Source organism: Haliotis rubra, unplaced genomic scaffold (genome assembly GCF_003918875.1).
Source record: "Haliotis rubra isolate DU_JTF1 unplaced genomic scaffold, ASM391887v1 Scf5, whole genome shotgun sequence".
NCBI classification, from domain to species: Eukaryota; Metazoa; Mollusca; class Gastropoda; order Lepetellida; family Haliotidae; genus Haliotis; species Haliotis rubra.
In genome coordinates, this window is record NW_025767190.1 from 4,013,655 (window position 1) to 4,036,055 (window position 22,401).

Sequence of the window (22,401 nt, forward strand, 5' to 3'; positions counted from 1 at the left end):
AGTAAAGCTATAATCCTGAAGATTGGTCTGTCTGAACCGTAAACAATTTTCGTAGTGTTTTACTCCAATATAATATCTCTCTGTGTCGCGATTTGGAAACCTTAGAAGTTCGTGTCTGATGAATTCTCAGTGACCTTTGACATCCAGTCTGAATGAAGGAGGCGTGGGTTCTTGAGCCAATCACATGTCAGCTTTCAACAGCGATTCGACTTCCTTCCTTTGCCACATCGATTCGGACATTTTGATTTTGTTGAACATGAAAAACATTCAGTATACACGTATAGTCGCTTTGATAGCACTCCCTTTCGAGTATAGATAACACGAAGCTAAGAAGCAGATATGACGGCCATGTGTGTGTAAGATATGAAGCACAATATAATAGCGCGGTAGTCATTTTGTACATTCGGGAAAGGTCGTTTAAGCTCGTTTTCGAGGCACAGAAATCAGATATGCTGATCTGAATTCTTAGAGATTTTATAAGCTTTGCGCTGATTGGATGACCAGAAGGTTCACCTGACCCGACCTTCTGTTAGGGTGAACACAGACTTTTAAGCAGAGAGGTATAAATAGGAGTAAAATACTTGATGTTAAATATACTTTGATAAGCAGAGAGGTATAAATTAAAATACTTGATGTTAAATATACTTCCTACACACTTTGACCAAACACGTCTAGGAATTATCTGCATAATTTTCGGCTTCACCCACCCCCTGAACTTCACGCTCTGATAAAACAATATTAAGGGACCGTTCGTTGATGATTTTAAGGGGGAGGGGATATCAGCATTGTTTTACACATCTACTAGGGGCATCAGCAATTTTGTACATAGCAATATTAAAACAAATGCTTAAAAGTAGGGGAGGGGAGAAGGGGGTAATTGATTTGTACATGACATGTAAGGGTGGTGGTGGGGTTTGTCACTTACGACTTACATTTGTACATAAATTTTAGGGGGGGCATTCACAATGTACATGCTTCTCCATAAAAATCATCATCAACCCCCTAGCCATAAATTATGAACGGTCCCTAATTACCGCGGACTAAAACACTGCTCATTTGCTTCACTGTATACATAGGCAATGGATATATCGTCGTAATACAAAGTCTAGCACCAGTCTAGAAACGGTGGTAAATAGCGTAAAATTGTAACCATGAAATTAATTAATGAAACCAGTGTTCCAGACCAATGTCGGTATGCATTATTATCACTGTGTGCAATATGTGATAAGGCAAATGACGTGTTCACATCACCATAAAACATCGTGACAATATTCAACCAATGACGTCACTTCCTGGTCACGTCATGAACAGAACACATGATCTGGTACTGACGGAGCTCCTCTATAATAATGGATACATTTACTACACGGACGGACTTGGGGGACGGAACCTCATGAATATTCATTGATGTGTATGTCCTGTCAAATTAAAGCCTATGTGCGAGTTAGATGGAAATGTTCTCAAAATACATGATGTGTTGCCAAGATTTTGTTTTGTAAAATCCCATGCTTATCATCCACAGTAGTTCAACTGTTTTAGAATTGCAAAAACCTTTCGTAAAACCTTAAGTATTTAAATCCCAGTTTTAATCGTTATTGAGAATGGCTGTTGCCTATGTAACAGGTAAAGGCGTGTATAATAAATATCGTATTTTAGACAACGGTCAACTGTTATAAAGCTTTCATTATTAAGATGGCCTTATGTATAGACTCATGTGACGTGATCTCAGCACGGTGAAACATATTGCCACAACTTTAACAGTCATTCGTCAAAGATATTAAATGAGATATGTTTCGGGGCAACATTTCAAGCACAACCTTAGCGGGGATATAACATGTATGTGTGATTGTCTTCGGAATTGCTTTCTCATACTAAACACATACTGGATTCGAACCAGGGGCGTGAAGGTGACGGAATAACGAATAATCACTATGCTACCCGTGTTCTTCCGTTAAATCCAGTTCTATGAGATGCCTACAGACACATACAAATAGACCCTGTGGACTTGGCCATACAGCTTCTGATTGGTCTCAACAGCGTGTCAGTGTAAGGACGACGTCAACGGCTTCACAACATCGTCTTCGCCTTAATGACCCGTAATGCCCTCGCGACGATCAGCCACAATATGCAGGCAATGACACAGAACACCACCCCCAGCCAGGCAAGGGGTATTGCCCACAGAACGTCCACATGCCGGGCGGGGCACAGCGGCTCTGGGATTTTGTCCATAGCGTAACACTGGAATGTCTCGTAGTAATTCTTCGTGTGGAACATGGACAAGCCGAACACGCCGAACAGTGCTGCAATGTGAAATACCATCAGAATAAAGAAAGAAGTTTTGATGATGTTTTAAAATCAAATCAACAGAGAGCATACATTTGTAAATTGAATTCGACATTTACATACGGTGTATAAACCGTAACTGGGCTGAAAACAGTTACACTGCAAACTGAGGCGTGTGTATGTGTGTGTGTGTGTGTGTGTGTGTGTGTGTGTGTGTGTGTGTGTGTGTGTGCGTGTGTGTGTGTGCGTGCGTGTGCGTGCGTGTGCGTGTGCGCACTCCCTCCCGAAAAGATAATACCCGAGGAGCTTTTCCCCATAACCTTATAACCTTTGGACTTCATGATGTATGTGTGCCACCCCACCCCACCCCAACCCCCTCCAAAAATAAAGGAAAATAGAAGAAAAATCCTGAATCAGCCCCTGAATTGCTATGTTCAATAACATCTTTTTTAGGAAATGATATTGCAATATGTACAGCAAAAGCGTTAACATCAAGTACTCGTAATCAATTCCATCAGAGTTTGCCCTTGCATGAACGCAATGACGTGATGACAGATTAACATGATGACGAACAATGAACGTATGTTGATATGTTGAACATATGATACAATTAAGATGTGATGATATGATGAACATGAAATATAAGATAAACATATGATAATATGATGAACGTGTTAACGTCACTTCGTTTTGCAACTCTGTACAACTCGAGATAGATCGTTGTCATTCATCACATCAATGACGTCATCGACTCACCCGCCATGCAGTACAACACCCCCGTCACCATGCAGCTGGCAACTTGCTTCTGGCTGAGGCCGATGAGGCCAACGACACCTGCCGTCACCAGGTCGATGAGAACAACGATGTAGCAGGAAGCAGCCGAATTCTGTAGACCTGTAATATATTCAGAATATCAGATTATTACCACTGTGCATCATTAGCGGTGTTGTTGTGGTAATTAGCAAAACAATCAGCAATATTTTTATCATTATCATATACCATTATTAGGATGCATTTATACGTATTCTATACAGCAGAAATAAGAACGTTAAGGGAGTGGGTGAATAGTATCGCCGTCAGCAAGTTATACCATGTCTCTCTGACGTGTCACTAATCGAATCTGGACCAGACAAACCAGTAATTGAAAGCATGACCAGCGATCTGAAAACGATGCTTTAACAACTGGCATTGTTTATGGAAGCCAAAGTCCGACTCGGAATCACTACAGAGAATTCATGAATGAATGAGACCTGAAGGCGCTGGAAAATGTTTGTGTGGGTGGACAAATGACCAGGCGTTTCTCTATTCCTAACTCATATCATGAAAGGAGCATTAAGAATGTTCTCCAACCATTAAACCCGGGCCTCCAGTTTGGTCAGTGGATTTTATAGTACCCCATTGCCTGGTGGTTCTGAGAATAAGTCGTCAACATGGCTTTTCCACCCGTCATCCCACAGAAAACCAGCAGCAATCGTAGTGGATGAAGACACAGCAAGTAACACATAAAACCCAGCAGCAATCGTAGTGGATCAAGACACAGCAAGTAACACAGAAAACCAGCAGCAATCGTAGTGGATCAAGACACAGCAAGTAACACATAAAACCAGCAGCAATCGTAGTGGATCAAGACACAGCAAGTAAAGTAACACATGGATCAAAACCCAGCAGCAATCGTAGTGGATCAAGACACAGCAAGTAACACAGAAAACCAGCAGCAATCGTAGTGGATCAAGACGCAGCAAGTAACACAGAAAACCAGCAGCAATCGTAGTGGATCAAGACACAGTAAGTAACACAGAAAACCAGCAGCAATCGTAGTGGATCAAGACACAGTAGGTGACACAGAAAACCAGCAGCAATCGTAGTGGATCAAGACACAGCAAGTAGTGGATCAAGACGCAGCAAGTAATAAAACCCAGCAGCAATCGTAGTGGATCAAGACGCCGTAGTGGATAACACAGAAACAGAAAACCAGCAGCAATCGTAGTGGATCAAGACACAGCAAGTAACACAGAAAACCCAGCAGCAATCGTAGTGGATCAAGACGCAGTAAGTAACACAGAAAACCAGCAGCAATCGTAGTGGATCAAGACACAGCAATCGTAGTAACACAGAAAACCAGCAGCAATCGTAGTGGATCAAGACGCAGCAAGTAACACAGAAAACCAGCAGCAATCGTAGTGGATCAAGACGCAGTAAGTAACACAGAAAACCAGCAGCAATCGTAGTGGATCAAGACGCAGTAAGTAACACAGAAAACCAGCAGCAATCGTAGTGGATCAAGACACAGTAAGTAACACAGAAAACCAGCAGCAATCGTAGTGGATCAAGACGCAGCAAGTAACACATAAAACCAGCAGCAATCGTAGTGGATCAAGACGCAGTAGCAATCGTAGTGGATCAAGACGCAGTCAAGTAACACAGAAAACCAGCAGCAATCGTAGTGGATCAAGACGCAGCAAGTAACACAGAAAACCAGCAGCAATCGTAGTGGATCAAGACGCAGCAAGTAACACAGAAAACCAGCAGCAATCGTAGTGGATCAAGACACAGCAAGTAGTGGATCAAGTAACACAGTAACACAGAAAACCAGCAGCAATCGTAGTGGATCAAGACGCAGTAAGTAACACAGAAAACCAGCAGCAATCGTAGATGGATCAAGCACAATCGTAGTGGATCAAGACGCAGTAAGTAACACAGAAAACCAGCAGCAATCGTAGTGGATCAAGACGCAGTAAGTAACACATAAAACCAGCAGCAATCGTAGTGGATCAAGACGCCGTAAGTAACACAGAAAACCAGCAGCAATCGTAGTGGATCAAGACGCAGTAAGTAACACAGAAAACAAGCAGCAATCGTAGTGGATCAAGACGCCGTAAGTAACACAGAAAACCAGCAGCAATCGTAGTGGATCAAGACACAGCAAGTAACACAGAAAACCAGCAGCAATCGTAGTGGATCAAGACACAGTAAGTAACACAGGCCACAATGAAACGTGAAATTTAATTGTTAATGGGAATTATGGTGGTTAGTCTTGTAGGAAAAATAGTTGTTTGGCTATGTTTTTCAAACGTGTACACATTCCAAAGTTGCTTTTGTGTTCATGTTCCGGCTAACAATGGTTGATACACAACGTGCGAGAAGCACTCGAAGAAATGTATATTTTAAAATGACAGAAATACACATCCAAGTTGTTTGGCTATTTGGTCTAAAATGTTAATTTTGAAAAATATATTCCGGACTTTTCACTGATCACTGGTATATTTGATATTCCGGAACAGGGTGGCACTGGGTTGATGCACACATGCCTGAAATATTCACTTTACTTACAAACATTTTCAAATGAAGTAAGTATCAGCCCCACATGCCATATTGCTGAGTACTCTCTCATTACGAAGCAGTTCATTTGACCGACCTTCAATTACACAATACATACATCCATATCGATTTCTGGCTGTGCAGGATATACTTGCAGCGAATATCGATTTCTGAATTTTTTGTTGTGTTTGTTGCGCTGTGGGATATTACTAATTACATTGTCCATATTCAGCCTAGTGTTGTGTATTCAGTTGATACTTTTTCTAACAATCGTAAACATTCACCTTCATATATTATTCATGGTGTCACAATAACAAGTGTGTGCTCTCCAGAGAGACGTTAAGGTTTAATACTGCGTTCATCATACAACTCCGGCTCCCACGAGAGTTCCTGATCCTGTTATGAGATCAAGCGATATCTCGCGAGATCGCGCTTGGCTGAACACTTCCAGATGTATGTAGCCTGGCTGACAATAGTTGGCTTGTTGGGTGGAGGTTGTGATCCTAATACATCTATCTTCCTTTTGCTTATAGAAATGTTCTATTGTACATGGTATCGTGATCTTACACAACGACAGCAGTTTGCAATGTTTGAGTTTATATTTCACACGTTATGGTCCCATGGAGAATAGAACTTGAGTTGTTGATTTAACGGGTAAACACTTTGACCACTAGGCTAACCTATCTGCCCTTACATCAGGAATATATAGTACCCACAGATAATTGGGAACCAGTGATTGGAATGTAGCTATGCAATCTTTGGGATGTACATTTGTAATACCGTGACGTTGCATTTGAACGCAACATCTAAACACAAGGAAATCTGACATCATGCATGAATATCATGTGACGCACGTGCCAGTCGATCTCACAGTCGTAAAATGCATACGAGACGGTATCTCTGTTGAGACAAAATGGCGGACTGTTGACAAAGACCGTCAGACGGGTTGGGTTGCAATGAGGTCTGGGCGTGGTAGGACTGGACAACGACACCACCACAAGATCGTCTCACTACATTAATAGAACAGTGTCTTTTAAGGACGTCGACGCCTTAATCCCATAGCGTGATTAATCGGATTAAACATTGTTGTCGCAAACGATTTAGTCATGGGATCATCTATGTTAAGTGTGTTCACCATGTAGTTTTACCATAAGCTGTGGAAATCTAGACTTGCCATATTTTCTAGACTTGCGTGGGCTTTTTGGATATATTTGCTTCAGGGTCTGTAAGACAGACTAGAAGAAGAACTGAGATCATGTTTATCATTCAAATTATAGGGCCGGGAAGTAGGTCACGGCACTTCGCAAGACCTTAGTACTTCCGGTGACAACGTTTCATACCTTTTCAAATGGTCTCATGGTTGTCAGTTGACTGTAAGGAACCGATCATCCTTGCAGGTTTAACAGGTTCCAATACCCAAATTAACCAACCATTACGACTTGCTCAGGTCTAGTAAAGTCATATTTGGCGGTCGCGCTATTTGGAACTAGAACTGGTTCTTGAATATACGCTTGTCACCGGAAATCTGATACCGGAAGTAGGCTAGGCCCCGTTTCGCATATCGCAAGTCGGCGCGCGCAAAGGGAGACGGCTTACCAGCTTAGTACCGGAAGGAGCGCCTCGCGAGACCTACAGGCTCTAAAGCTTATCAAATGTTATGTATTCAGAAAATCTAACACAAAAAAACTGTAAAAAACAAGCTAATTTGTGTCGTGTTTGTAATATACACATAGAAGACGAATTTCGCGAATTACTTATTTGCTCGGTTTATACTGAGAGAGAATATTTCTACTTTACCTTTATAAAAATCTCTGTTAACTTTGATGGTAAAATTATTTTCATCTTAGCCCTCTTTGTTCGCAATTTGTGAAATGCATCCTAGTTTATATAATTGTTACATTTGTATTATTCATATATTTGGATTGGAAACCATAGCGCAATAAGGCATCTTGATTTACCATTCGCTAATGGCAAAAGTGCGGACAGATGTGAGATTTCCACCCACTACAAGGCGGCAGATATTTAATCACAGAGGGTGCCAAACAGTGTAACACCATGGATTGGTAACCTGGTAACAAGAGTCGGAGACATAACACACACGTCCGGCAGTTCACAAGGATATTCAGATAATTCAACATACATTTGACATTCACGTCCAAATTATACAAGGAACTGTGACACGTGAATATGAACTGAGCAATCAAACAATAAATAGAAGTTCGGTGTTCAAGAATTTGTTTCGGTTTGACAGTACTTTACATCCAAACTTCGCCTTATTGTAACATTAAAGAAGTCGTCGTCCATAAGAAATCGTGTTCTTAAGTTTGAATTGATTTTCGAATTTATCCTTATACTTCAGCTGTTACTTTATTTCGTTATTGTAAAATAATTTATATTATGTCATTATTTCTTTCATCGCTCCAATCCTTTATCTAAGTCTAAGTTTGAGACTACACTAAGACCATTCCCATATGTTTGTATAGAACAACGCTTAATATATGTATCTTGTAATACAGAAAATATACAAACAAAACCTCAACAAAACATATGTAACTAAACGATACTTTTAGCAATCACTCCACATGCCACCGTTGTAACTAAATAGCTACACGTGATCACGTTAAAGCAGAACACCCCCCCTATGTATTACGGTAAATGGAGAGGGACGTGGATATCCCCATGTTAAATAACACGCCGACTGTTTACTTTGACAACATGCTATTTGAGTCAAAAATCTGACATTATACAAAGGCGTGCTGTAGTCCTTCGCATCTATAATTGTGGTCATATAAAAGTAATCAGGTATAATACATTACGTTTTTGCTGAGAAAATCTACAAAACCCCCCATCGGCAAATATCATAATATGTCCTTGTCAAGGGCTCTATATTGCTTATAATGTCATCATGTTTTCAGAACATTCAAACCTCATTACGGTGAGTGGGTTGAGCTTTACGCCGCACTCAGCAATATTCCAGCCATATGGCGGCTGTCTGTAAACAATCGAGTCTGGACTAAACAATCCAGTGATCAACACCATGAGCATCGACCTACGCAATAGGGACACGATGACATGTGTCAACCAAGTCGGCGAGCCTGACCACCCGATCCTGTTAAACACCTCTTACGACAAGCATGGGTTACTGAAAATCAATTCTAACCCGGATCTACACGGGCTGTCAAGAATAGATCACGTATGATATCCTTGACTATTTGTACTAGTCCGTACTTCTTCAAGTCTAGTGCTAGCCCACCGCGATAACACGGATACCCCCGGGACAGAACACACTGACTCTGTGCTTGTTTAATCTCGTATCGAGTGCAGGCAAGTGCAGCCAGGATCATGCATCTTGTAATGTCTTTTGTTACGAGACTGTCGGGGATAGAACAAGCAGCCCTCCACTCTCCGGAAAGACGCTTTGTTTGAGCATGTCCGGGATGAACTGGAACTGGAAGCCACAACAAACAGATCCCAGCACACTATTGCGACACCTTAGATCGCCGTTTTACCAATGCTTCCATAACGTTAGAGTGTTGCTTGTCCCTTTATCTCTGTTGACTTTTATTGATACTTTCACTAGACAGGGTGACTTCTTTTGTTTGTTGTCTGACGCCATCTTTGTTTCATATGTACGCACCATTCTGTAATGGAGAAGTCACGAGAATCTGTTGATTCCGGATGTAAAGAAAAGTATAATCATTCCGCTTTCAGACTCATCAGCTTTCAGGGAGCTCAACAGATATGACTATTAGTGTTGGGAATTGGTTGAAATCTCTCAGTTGATGATTGCTTCACTACCAACGAACAATCATCGAAAAAAATTGGTTAGCGAGATTTTTCAGATTTTCCAATCCAGGTTGTTAACGCAGATATGTATAACATGATGCAACTTGCTACTTTAAAGTGATGACTAATATATCATGAACATAAGAGTCTTACAGAAATATTCAGTCATGGCTTTTCAGTTAGTGAAGTGAGTTTTCTAAGAATTAAACTCGTTTTCTGGCCCTGACAACTTCTAAGATATGTTCCATTGTCGAGTTTTTCAAAGACTAAAACAGTAGTTCCAAAATCGTTTATGTTCGATTATGAGAAAATGTGATCGATTGCTTTGTCGTTTGGTCACTGCGACCAATCTTCGATTATTTCAATTAATCGGAACACCGCTAGTACGCACCATTCTGGAATGGAGAAATCACGAGAATCTGTTGATTCCGGATGTGAAGAAAAGAATAATCATCAGCTTTCAGGGAGCTCAACAGATATGACTATCACTGAATGGTGTAGTTTCCATGAGTACATGGTGTAGTTTCAGTCTTTGTAATATAGCAGGAATAACATGGACATTAAATAGTCCTCACACTGTGTACCCATGAGGAACATATACCCAAGGCTGCTATGCCCATGCCGACAAAGGCACACACCACTAGGTGGAGATGACTTTTGAGGGATTGAATTATCTCATTTGAAGCCTTTACCAAATGAAGGTATAGTCTATATGAAATAAAACAAGTTGAAGTAGTTTCAGTCTCTTTTAATAACTGACACGAAACGTGAAACCCAGATCAAGTAAACAGTTAAAACATAAACTTATTGTTATTCACAATTTCAAACTCCGAGTTGCATGTCGTGTTTGTTGAAGAGGTAACAGGGGCGGATAACTCTAAATCAAACGAACCTGGTACTTCCTGTATTTTGCGCTGCGCATTTATCAACGGAAGTCAATTACTAAAGTATCGATAGTCACACATACTATCGATGCATCGTTACAGCACTACCCCAGTGTTTCGTCATGACATTACTATATCCGACCGAATGTACCACTGGCACATTTGAGACCGCCTCCGTGGTGAGCATCCGCCCGGAGAGCGGAAGGTCGCGGGTTCGATCCCCGACCGCGTCATACCAAAAGACGTTAACATATGGTACTTGTTGGTCCCTGCCTGGCGCTCGGCATTAATGGGTACAACAAGGACTGGTCGGCTCGGAATCAGTATAATGTGTCTGAGTAGGGTATTCATGCTTCACTGCGGCATGGTATCTCAGTGGGCTAGCGCTATAAAACCAGCTTCAGTCTGGGCTAGTACAAGCAGCCGCACATACACACACACACGCATGCACGTCGTCATATGAGCGAAATATTCTCAAGCACGACGTAAAACCCAATTTCACCTCACCTCACCTCACCTGGCAGATTTGAGTATATGTACTTTCATTAATGTCCGAGGGATTCTGGAGCAGATCAGGTATCTGTAATTGAACTAAAAGTTTAAAAACGGGGATCGGATGTTCGAAGTGGCAAAAACATATTAACTGGTGTGAGCTTAAAGCTGTGGCCTTGCCCACACAAATTGTCAAGGATGGAAGAAAGGTCTTTTTTGTGAACAAGATAAATCATACACGAAATAACGGCATGCTGTCACTGCCAAGACATCGTCTCGAAACGTTTCTAGAACCCGGTTACGAAGTCTGGCTTAGGATCTTCGTCTCAGACTAGTCAGGAATATAAATATCGTATCCTAGCAACCACAGCGCACATGAAATTGATCTTAATTGATATCAGGATGTTTATAACTAATGGACAAATCAGTCCAATCTGTTTATTCTGCTGCTGGAATCAACAGAGTCGAGTGATTTCCCTGACTGAAACCAAAGTATAATTGAGGTACTTTCTTTATAATTTTGAATGATGGCATTGAGCTAAGCAGACATTTCCTTGATAATTTGCACGTTCAGAATTGCCCTGGCCAACCACAACAATCGTGACGCCATTACGTGACGTTAAAGGTACAAAGATGAGAAAACAATCAGAAAGTGATCACAATGACAGTCTTCCACTTCGCAATTTCAAACCCAAGCTGTGGATATCCCGCTAACCGTATCCAATGTAATACGGAAACACATTAGTTTTGACAACTGAATACAATTTTCATTCTTTATAAGTTAAAAGTATCAAGTCTGGATTCATACTGTGACAATGGTAAACCCATGAAGCCATACTAAAGCTATATTCACAAACACTTGAAAATTGTAACCTCATGCACGAGTACCCTTGTATAATATCAACCGAACAATGGCACAGAGGTCATATATATACTTCTCAAAAGGAGTTGAGGAACACACGCTTCTTTCATCCTGCTAGAGTTAAACTGTCATGTCTGGGTTATTTAACTACACCAGTGGTAGATAAGAGATTGTAGGTAGCTTCTAGGCGTGGGTATTGCAGAAAATTTTCATATTGCGATATATTGCGATGCAGAAGCATATATTGCGATATGTATTGCAATATATTGCAAGGATTATTTTTTTTAACAAAAACTACTTATAATCGAGTTAATGCTGGATTATAAAGCAAAAACACAACAAAATCACTATGATTGATTAACCTTTTATAAAAACTTTTAATCATGACAAAATAAAAATGTAAGTAACATTTGGCACTAATGAAACGGGGAAAAGAACCATTCAAAAAACGGAAATATCCGAAGATTTCCGAAGTTTTCCGAATGCATGTCAAAATACCGGTTTTCGATCAGCGTATCGCGATACGTATCGTTTTCATGTCTGAACCGGTAAATACCGGTAAACCGGTTATATTGCGCAGCCCTAGTAGCTTCATCCGTGTTCCTTGCTTCTTATTATATATTTATTGTTTAACGCCACACAGTGATATTCAAGCTATATGTGGGAGGGGTTTGGGGTGGCTTGGGATTTGGGTGTGGGGGAGATTGAGAAATCTGTAAATATTCACGTCTGCACCAGTCAATCAAGTGACAGACATCATGAGCATCGATCTAAGTAACGGGGCGCGATAACTTACATCAACCAACTTAGCGAGCGTGACCACCCGATAACGTCAATCATAACGCCTTACCAACGCATAGAATGACGTCATAATACATGACGTCATACAGGTATAGCCACAGGATCGAGTAAATTGAACAATTGTGTTTCAGCGACATATTAGGGCAGTAAGCATGAGTCTTTGTCCTTTGGAAAATAGGCGAGTTTAACCGGCGTCATTTCAGGCATATAACGACAAAACCAAGATTGGAAAAAGGATCACACTTGCGGAACCTGAGGAAATTCCATATGCCTGTCATTGTACGAAAGAAATACAGTTCCTCTGACTTGCATGACGGCGTGAATCGAAATTCCGAGAAGTCTTAAACTGTGACCTGACCACCCTGTACAAGAGACAATATTAAGTGTTTACAGTTGTTATTATTATTCAGTGAGAGTGTGACGTCATAGCAATCGCAACGGATAACGTGTGGGGACTTTATGAAGACTGTAATGCATTGATTAGGAAGGAAATTATTTCTGACACTGTAATCTATTGGGCCTTTGCACAACATAGCAATTAATTACTTAATATTAGGACCTTTAAGACTAAATCAATATCCCCTGGACATTGCTGGTAATCACTCCCGATGTCCAGGCAAACGCCATTGGTCCCCTGGGGTCCACTGTTCTCCATGTCTACCTATATGTGTTTACGTCTATACTGTTACTATGGCGTGTTTCGACTGCAGCTGTATATATAACCGCGAGTAGAGTAGCATGTTTGCTCGAGTTGACTTGGAAGTATACGTTCCCCAAAAAAGAAACGCATAGGCGTTTTGTATTTTAAAAAATCTATCAATTACGTTTTGTGTTCAAGCAGTCGTCAAAATATGTAACAAAAGTGTTAATAACATGATTTTACACAATTGCACAAGTAAAAAAATCGACTTTACATGAAAATGTTGATTTTGATGAGATTTCTTACAAGGATTAAAAAGGCATCACCACAACGCAACAGAAATCCCCATCCAGTTGAAATTGTGAGCAGAGTGCATGCACTGTCTGGCTATAAAAATCCAGATTACTTTCGGAAATCGGCATTCGTTTTTGAAGGCCAAATCACTACGCCACGTCTTGACGCTGCGACATGGAACATCGCCATTGAAAGAATGCACGTTGGAGATTATCAATCTTGTGTTGCCAGGCGTCTGAATGTTAGTCTGGGCACGATATCACGGCTTACAGCTCGTTACAACCAAACAGGTATAACAAATGACCCTCCCCGTACAGACAGACTTCGAGTCACCACTGTAGCCCAAGATCGGTACATCCGGGTACTACATTTGCGTGATCGTACTGACACGGGTGAGAGCACAGCAGCCAGGGTGCCTGGATTTCGGAGGATATCCGGTCAAACTGTACGGAACAGGTTGAGAGAGATTGGACTGAGAGCCAGGAGACTCGACGTCGGGCCCGTGCTACGTCGTCACCATGGCGCTCCGTTATCTAAAATTATCCACTTGGTTGCATAGATATTTCCTTCCCCTAAATTAATTTCCTAAAGTCTGGACGAGGATTTGTGGACGAGTTATACATGTTTTAAAATACATTTTCGCAACAGATTTCTGGGTTATGCATTTCTTTTATTAAATAGTATATTAGTTACTGGATCACAGCTCGACTGCTGGTTTGATTATCTGTAACATTCGTATATTTTGTAAACGACTAAAGAAGTTTGGACACTTCTTCTTTGTACTATCCTTGACAATTGCCGTTATACACTAATCATTTAATCAAAGTCATTCTTTCATGTTTGAAGCAAAATGCGAGTTTAGTGACGTGAGTGAATCGCCTCAAATACACCCAGGAACACAGCTAAGCGCACTCAAGATTTCCCTGCCCACTCTTGATGTATCGGAGACATTTCTACCCCTGGAATATCATTATAAGTTGTTGCTTTCACATATCGAGTCCCTCGTCTGAACGAGGCTGCAATTTTGGCAAATTCGTATCCATGTCTTGTTTAGAAGAGTCCTTCTGACTGGTTGTTGATTACAGGGGCGAGAAAAATGATATGTTGAGTTGGTGCGGACAATGGTGATTGGAGATGTTGATGCCATTTCCGACACGAAGCTTCAATGATGATTTGCTTGCGGTCATTTACCAAAATAGAATGGCTGTACTATGTGGGGTGGTATCCGTGCGTGGTTGTATACCCGATCCATCCTTTCATACCAAAAGTGTAAATTACTGATGATCGACGTATGTCTACTGGGACAGAGTACCAAATTAAACTGGAATTGCAATACTGTGTGCAATAAAATCGCTATGCCCAAGGAAAGTGTTCATTTTATATTATCAACAATACAAAGGACAGGGTATTAATTCAAGGAACGTGTTAATAATACAATCCAAGCAATACAAGGAACATGTTAATATTATATCAACAGTACAAGGCAAAAAGGTATAATAAAAATGAATGTGTTAACATGATATCATTAAGAACACAAGGATCGTGTTGGCACGATTAACAAGACAAAGAACGTGTTAATGTAACATAAACAATGTAAACTGTATGAATACTATAATTAATATTTACTGACCGACGGAGAACCGAGACTGATACATGTTGTTTAGTTTTGTATAGGATCTTTTTTTAACGCTGTTCAAGCAACACAATGCTATTGTGAGACTACATTTTATTGACCTAAAGTTTGGTTTACTCCTGCAATTGGTCATGTGTGGTTTGTATTATAGCGAATTGTCTGAGTATCAGATTGTCAAGTCTATCATGGATGATTGTATGTCGCTGTTCTCCGAGCCTTCAGACACTGGATTGCCGGGTCTAGATTCGAACACAGACATTCACGATAACTCTGGACTATTGCCGAGTTTGGCGTAAGACACAAATTAAAATTACCGCGAATGTACGAAACAGACACCTTACCACAGGCTATCATACCTAAGAACATTGATTAAAGTTCGTAAAGACAAAATGATATTAATGAAAAATGAAACTGGATCAATACTCTCGTATAGAAGTAAGGTCACCATCAAAAATAAGTTTCATTATTTCGTAATTTCACCCAGGGATGTCAAATGTCAATAATCATATTGTCAACAAGATCATATATCTCTGACATGTACTACGTCATCACAGTGTCATTTGCAGACAAGCACAGTATAACAGCCAGTTTTCTATTGTCCACATTGACGAAGCCAAATGAATCGATGACACCTGCCAAACACAACTGACAGCTGTCAGTAAACGGCGCTGAAATGAACACTGGCTCGTGACTCACGTGCAATCTGCATGGCGGGCTTGGTGAATACACCGGAGTCCTCGTTGTAGTCGGTGACGAAAGTGAAGCATTTGGTTGGGTTAAAACGATGAGATTCTGGAATCATGCTCCGATCGTAATCTGAAAGAACACAAGAATATGTGGGTTCCTTCAGCAGTATTGGTGTCAAACTGTGATTTGAAATGTGGGAAAATTTAAGAGAGGGAGAGAGGACTTTGGCTAAAGTCGAACTTCAACCCCGAACACTGACGATTGTAACACGGGTTCACTGTTTTTATTCAACCGACAAATAACTGTTAAGGCTTTCTTCAAAATACATATATTAAAATAACTGTAATTATATTGTATTCAATGACACTTTTGAAACAGAACTCATAAAAACATAGCAATAACAAATTTCTGTTACTGTAGACCAGTGATAGGATTTCTCCGGTCTGTGTTCAAAAGGCTGTACCTATAAGTCTTACAACAAACTGTTGTAAATAACAATTGACAAACATAATAATACGTTATGCGATAGATGACAAAACAGTCGGGCAAATGAAAAACGTCGACACCATGTTTGATGGGGGTTAAAATAAAACAAAAAGACAATTATTATTCGAATGTTTGCCCTACTGTTTACCAAGCCCAAGTCTAAATGTCATACGGTCTCTCAGTCGCAAAGCCATTTTAGAAGAAAACGTAAACCATTATTCCCATATTATGTTCGTGGTTACCATGGAAATTCATCCATTCTGGAATCCCGACTGAGCTGAGGGCTGTCAGTAAAAGTCCACACACAGTGGAAAATACTCCCTTGGAAACAGGAACAAATACAGTTAGACAGTTCGACTGTCATGAAGCATTGTTTATTAGCAACCATGTCGATAAAAACAAGATACAAACCACAGGCTTATATTCGAAGAAGTACAAAATAAATCGAAGCTGAATAACAATTAGGCAACATAAACAAAGCTTTTTTCTACGTACACTCCTAATAAATCATCCTTGAAAATACCTATTATGTCTTGAAAGAACGACAGTAATTAAACAATCAAAGGTATTGATTTCCGACATATAATAGTTTCCCTTTTTCTGTCCTGAAACTCTCTCCTCGCTCAATTACTCCCATTATGGTCGCCCTTCTAACTCAGTCGGATAACTTCGGGACACTACGTTACTGGGGCATATTAATGTTTTCAGAGATTCATAAGGCCGGCTTGGTAGGTTCCGATGACATTTCGATCGATATCTCCGTCAATGACGTCATTGCAACGACGGGGCGCCAGTGAAGACGTTGTAGTTGCTGTAGTTTGAAAGGGATCCTTGTAGAGAATGCCTATATTGGTTCTAGCAAGACTCTAATTTCCTGTTCTCGTGGAAAAATTTGATTACCCCAAAGGACTGGTGCAGAGCGTCCAATGAATATAGATAATGACAATCAATGGAATATGAGGCTATAAACTGGAGGAGGTGCTGAGGCATATAAGATGAAGTGTGCATCATTGATGACATATCGTCTCTCATCATTTACCCCCTTCCCGTTCATCCTCTCTTCACCACTGTAGGTTGAAGCGTTACAGTACATGGTATTTCGAAGTTTTCTCAACATTCATTTACATTCCTTTCAAACTTGTCTGTGGATGTACATGCATATCTCAATTGAACATGGAGTGAGTGAGTGAGTATGGTTTTAAGACGCTTTAAGAAATATTCCAGAAATACCAGTGCGGGGGAAACCAGAAATGGGATTCACACATAGTACCCATGTGAGGAATCGAACTCGGGTCTTCGGCGAACTCTTTAACCACTAGTCTACACCACCGTTCCAATTTTAACATGGAAGTTGGAAGAAACCTACATTATTTAGTACACAGTAAACCGAGTATCGGCACCACACGAAGCAGAGACTGTATATGGTCAGATAGGTCCAAATCCATCTCATTAGCACTGACACGCAATCGTTGTTTTCAAAGGCATAGCTTATTGTGAAATATGCAGTCCAAAGAAAATGGTTCAAAACATGTTATTTAATTACATCACCTGGGAAAACAATGTCTCAGTTCAGAGCTACAGGTAACCTTTTTAGTCATTGAGTTATGTACTCGTTTGTGTTCATCTCGATTGGGTATCCTAATTTTCCTTCGAATAGCCAAATACATTGTACCCACCTTACTCAAACTCATTTGGGTATTTTGCCATTTTCTATTATTGTAAAAATATAATGAACTTTATATGTTGGTTTACGCGTTTGTTATTCATATTTGATCTGTAATATGAGAAACGATAAGAAAGGCTGCAAATTGCCAAGTTCATGTGCTGAAATAGAACCTCTCAATGTACCTCAGTTATTGTATCTACCCTCAGTAACCTTCATCTGTAGCACATGTGATATGTGTCAACCAAATCAGCGAGCCTGACTACGCGATCCCGTTATTCGTCTCTTACAACAAGGATGTTTTGCTAATGATCAATTCTAACCGGGATCGTCACGGGTAAGGTACAGTAACAAGCAAAAGTGCATAGAGAGAAAGCTCCTTCTCACTCCGAGAGTGTTCACCGTGTGCTTTGATACAGGCCACCTTCATCGGCGTCATCTGCAATGTCAGTCCAATGTCATCCCGTCGCAAGACGGTTAAACATAGTCTGCACCTGTTTCATTTAGAGCAATATAGTCAGGACTTGAAGGAAGAGGAACATACTATGGTTCAGGGTCTGTGGGTGCTAGTATTGTCCTCGTGATCAAATACCTCTCATTTCCGAGCGTGGGTTCGAATCCTAAATACACCCTTATTATACGTCCTCTTGAGCCATCATCATAACCAAGCTCGTCAGCAAATATGTATCAAACGTACAACTTCAAACTTACCTCCAAATTAAACTTGATGAACCGTGATAAAGCAAAACTATTATTCAATGTCTCATCAAACCCAAATCCCTATTTACTAACTTGGAATGTGCTCTCTGACTACATAGGGTAATGAGTTGTCGTGATAACTACCTGGCCAAGGGACGTAAAGGTATTCAAGAAAATCAATGGTAAAGTCGATGTGGAACCGTTGCGGCAGATCGAAATGCTTTCTTCACACGACATGGGACTCTCAGGAGCCAGGGGTTTCCAGATCTTACCAGGCCGAAGTAGTCGGGGAGTGGCTAAAACATTCTGTGGCTAAATATGATGGACTCCCTTGATGAATTTGGTTGAAAATGTGTGTTCAACAGAATCTCTAACGTTACTGTGTTGTCTTCATCTCACTGTTGAGGAAAGCTTCCTTACCGATGTTTGAAAGTTCCTCCATACCTGATCGTTTGTTATTATAATTTGCATAATGCTTGATGACATTTCAGTCACATTAGGGAAGAGGAAGTGACGGTGCCAAACTTGGTATATACAGAGGATGTTCTTGAGATCATGACAGAGTCATGCATTGTAGATATGGCGCCGACAGACTTGAACACAGGTGCTGTGTCCTGATGGGCGATCAGTGTTTCAGTGATTCAGTGCCTTAATATTCCGCATAGCTGCCGTATCTTAATAGCAGATTATGGTAATTAAATGTTTGACCTTTACTGGAGTACCTTCATCGGTAAGATTTCATTGGAAGCACCAAAAAAACCCAGAATACTCGAGCTGGCTTCTTTTTTGGAGGATAAACTTTCAACCACTTTGACTGTTTGCTTAGCCTATTGGTTGCATGGTTACAAATCGTTCACCACAATCAGCTGGAGTTGCTTCAAAACGATTTTCACGAGACGCGATGAACACAGAAGTCAGAAACATGGGAATTGTCAGTCATGCCATGTCCATTAATCAGAATGTACTCAACTCTGTCATGAAATTTTCCTGTTGTATCCAGTGTGTTGTGTGATTGATTATAATATCATGCATTGTATATATGTTGTCGTTTGTGTTGGCAGTTTAGGGGTTCGAACAAGATGATTATTGAGTTAAGTGCCCTTAGTAACGTACTGTAAATCAGACACGTGCAGTTGCTGGAGTCCACAACAGAAAAGGTTACTGTGGATAGTCTTGGGAATAGTTTCCCCATGGATACCAGAACGTTGTGAAAGGGAATGTATGCGACATAATTATCTCTAAATGTCTTTATTTGTTATTGTCCCAGTCGCGGATGTCGCATCAATTTGCTTTGGACAGATCCATCTTTGTCACACTTCCCGAACCGTATTACTTTACATCAGCCCAGCACACTACTGTAATACCACAGGGATCCTTTTCAGTTTAAATGGAGACATTTATTCTTTCCAGAGACAAAGTGTTGGTCTTCTCTCTTCAGAGAGAAACCTTATGCCATAATGCCTATGTTCAAGTCAGTTTACAGAGTAGGTGGTCAGACTGTGGGATGTGGCTGTGCGGTTATGGCTTGTCTGGTTTAGTCACCATCATTTCAATAATCACCGTGCTACTGATGATTACGGAGTTCAACAATCAATTATTCGGCAACAAGAAATTTGTTAAACCTGATAATTCGTCATTAGACATTGGCAGTCCAGGGCCTAGATTTTCGAAGCTCTCCTAGCGCTAAGGTAGCCGTAAGTACCATGCATTAACACTAACTTACGACTATCTCAGCGCTAAGCGAGCTTCGAAAATCTAGGCCCTGGATACAAACACACACGTAATTTGTCACTTCAGAAACAGCTGTATATATATATATATATATATATGCCACCTACTCTAAATATTCTCAACACTAAAACAGAACATCACTAAGGGGTAATGGTGGCGCTGGAGTCTAAATCGCTGCAATCATTTGTGAGTGTGTTAGTCGTGCAAGGATCCTATGATCTTCGGTTTGAATCCAAGATACGCTATAAATGTGGTCAGTGTCTTTGTCAGCTCGTTTGTACATCGGCCTATATTTCAGGAGGAATTAATAACTCTATCAATATCCTAAGACGTCAACGCCAGAGAATAGCCTGTCTCGATTGTCAACCGATATAGATTCCGAAAATGCGCGCAAGCGGTGAACGGATCTATGAAAATCAGTGATGACACCAGGTGTTGAAACAAGGGTAATGAGTCAACACATGAAATGGGTGTCACACTGATATCACACTTATCTCCCTAATAAACCACAAATCAATAACATCCTCGCTATAACAGGCAAGATCGATAATTCCTTATAGTAAACGAGGTATCGATTTGATAGCCCTGTGATTATCTTCACCGAGGAAGTTCATAGGAAACTCGTCTTTCCATGCCTGGTTATTTTGATAAGGCCCAGTATTGACAAGATAAACTTACTTTGGCTGTGAAGGTCATTTTTGATCTTTAAGACGTGTTTGGAGATAACAATGTGCATTTTGACACATCTCGAACTTTACGGAGAACACGTCTTCAATTAAGAATTAAAGTGTATTTCGATTTCACATTATATAGATTAATCCGTGAGTGCTTTAGTAAATAGAGAAAATAGAGAAACACATTATTCATTTTAGTTTATCCTAGCAACGATTGTCAACATGGTCGTTTTCACTTTGTGATTTTTATGCTTTCATGTTTCTCTACTGAACAGAGAAAAAACTAAAGTGTTTCTTGGAAAGAAAAAGAAAAAGGATTTGGAACTTAAAAGAAATGATATTTTAAATCGAAACATTTTTTGTAGGCTTAAGATGCTATCTTACTTAGTTATTGACGTGGTAGTCTAGTGGTTACATCTGCAGAACGACCGTGTTCGATTCCCCACATGTTTATTGCACCAGCAATATCACGGTGGTGGATACCAGAAATTTACCCACGTGGGGAATCGAACCCGGACCTTCGGTGTCACAGGCGATCGCTTAACCACTACACTACCCCCCCCCCCTCCCCCCCTAATCGCACAGTAAACAGTGTGGACTAATGGTGGTTGTTGTATCCTGTTTATGCTTATTGCCAGGCAAGTTAACAACAAGTACCGTTTGTCACGGCTTAAGGTGTGACGCAGAGTTTGGTCTAACGCCGACCTACCGTTGCTGGGCATTTGCTCAAGGAAGGGTTCAACTCAGTTCGAAGATGTCAATCCGATTCCTGAAAACCGCGAATGTGGTGACGAAAGATCAAGTACAGTACAAGCTCGAATATAGGTTCGTACGCGCGACCTTAGAATTCCCACTCTGGTAAAGAACGCCGAGCTGTCTAAGACGACTAGGACGCCGCAGCCGTGATGCCGTTACTTTCCTAAAGCAAATTCACAGCCGCACACAGAAACTGCTATTGCGACACGCCAACTTGCAATCGGTCCAGATCATTGACCCCACCACTTATTTAAGCTCCTTATGAGTCTCTGTGGCGACAACAACGTACAGTGCCGTCACGGGTGACTCAATTACTTTCTTTTAAGAAAAAACAGCGGAGGCGAGTGGATGATATACTATTTCAGTAAAAGGATTTAAGTGGTTCTACACATTCAGATATTAGTTGATTATGAGACAATATTTTCATATTATTTAATGCACATCCTAGTACTTTGAAAGGCGTATGGGATATGTATAGAAAACATAACTAGTAAGGCATAGTAAGATATTTAAACTGAGGCCTGAAAGGGAATTGGAACATGAATTTACATCTCAAGAGATAACAAAGGGCGTCAAATTTCTCCGCAGGAATTTACCCCTGGTTAAAGATGAACATATTATTCATGCAAACATATTTATTCCTTGTGTATTATTTCTAATTACGTGAAAAGATCAATCATCCTGTGACTATCGACATTCTGTGTTCATATCA

The 22,401-nt window shown here is 40.5% G+C and overlaps 1 protein-coding gene across 1 annotated transcript in view; it reads right to left on the reverse strand.

The window, feature by feature from the left end:
- Positions 1–955: 955 nt before the first annotated feature.
- LOC124291751 overlaps positions 956–22,401 on the reverse strand; it is a 28,847-nt gene continuing 7,401 nt past the window's right edge. Inside the window, exons 2-4 of the mRNA XM_046728823.1 lie at positions 15,690–15,809; positions 3,040–3,177; positions 956–2,300 (exon numbers count right to left, since the gene is read on the reverse strand). Coding sequence (XP_046584779.1) covers positions 2,068–2,300; positions 3,040–3,177; positions 15,690–15,809 — 491 coding nt within the window. The 3' untranslated portion in view covers positions 956–2,067. The remainder of the gene's footprint in view (positions 2,301–3,039; positions 3,178–15,689; positions 15,810–22,401) is intronic.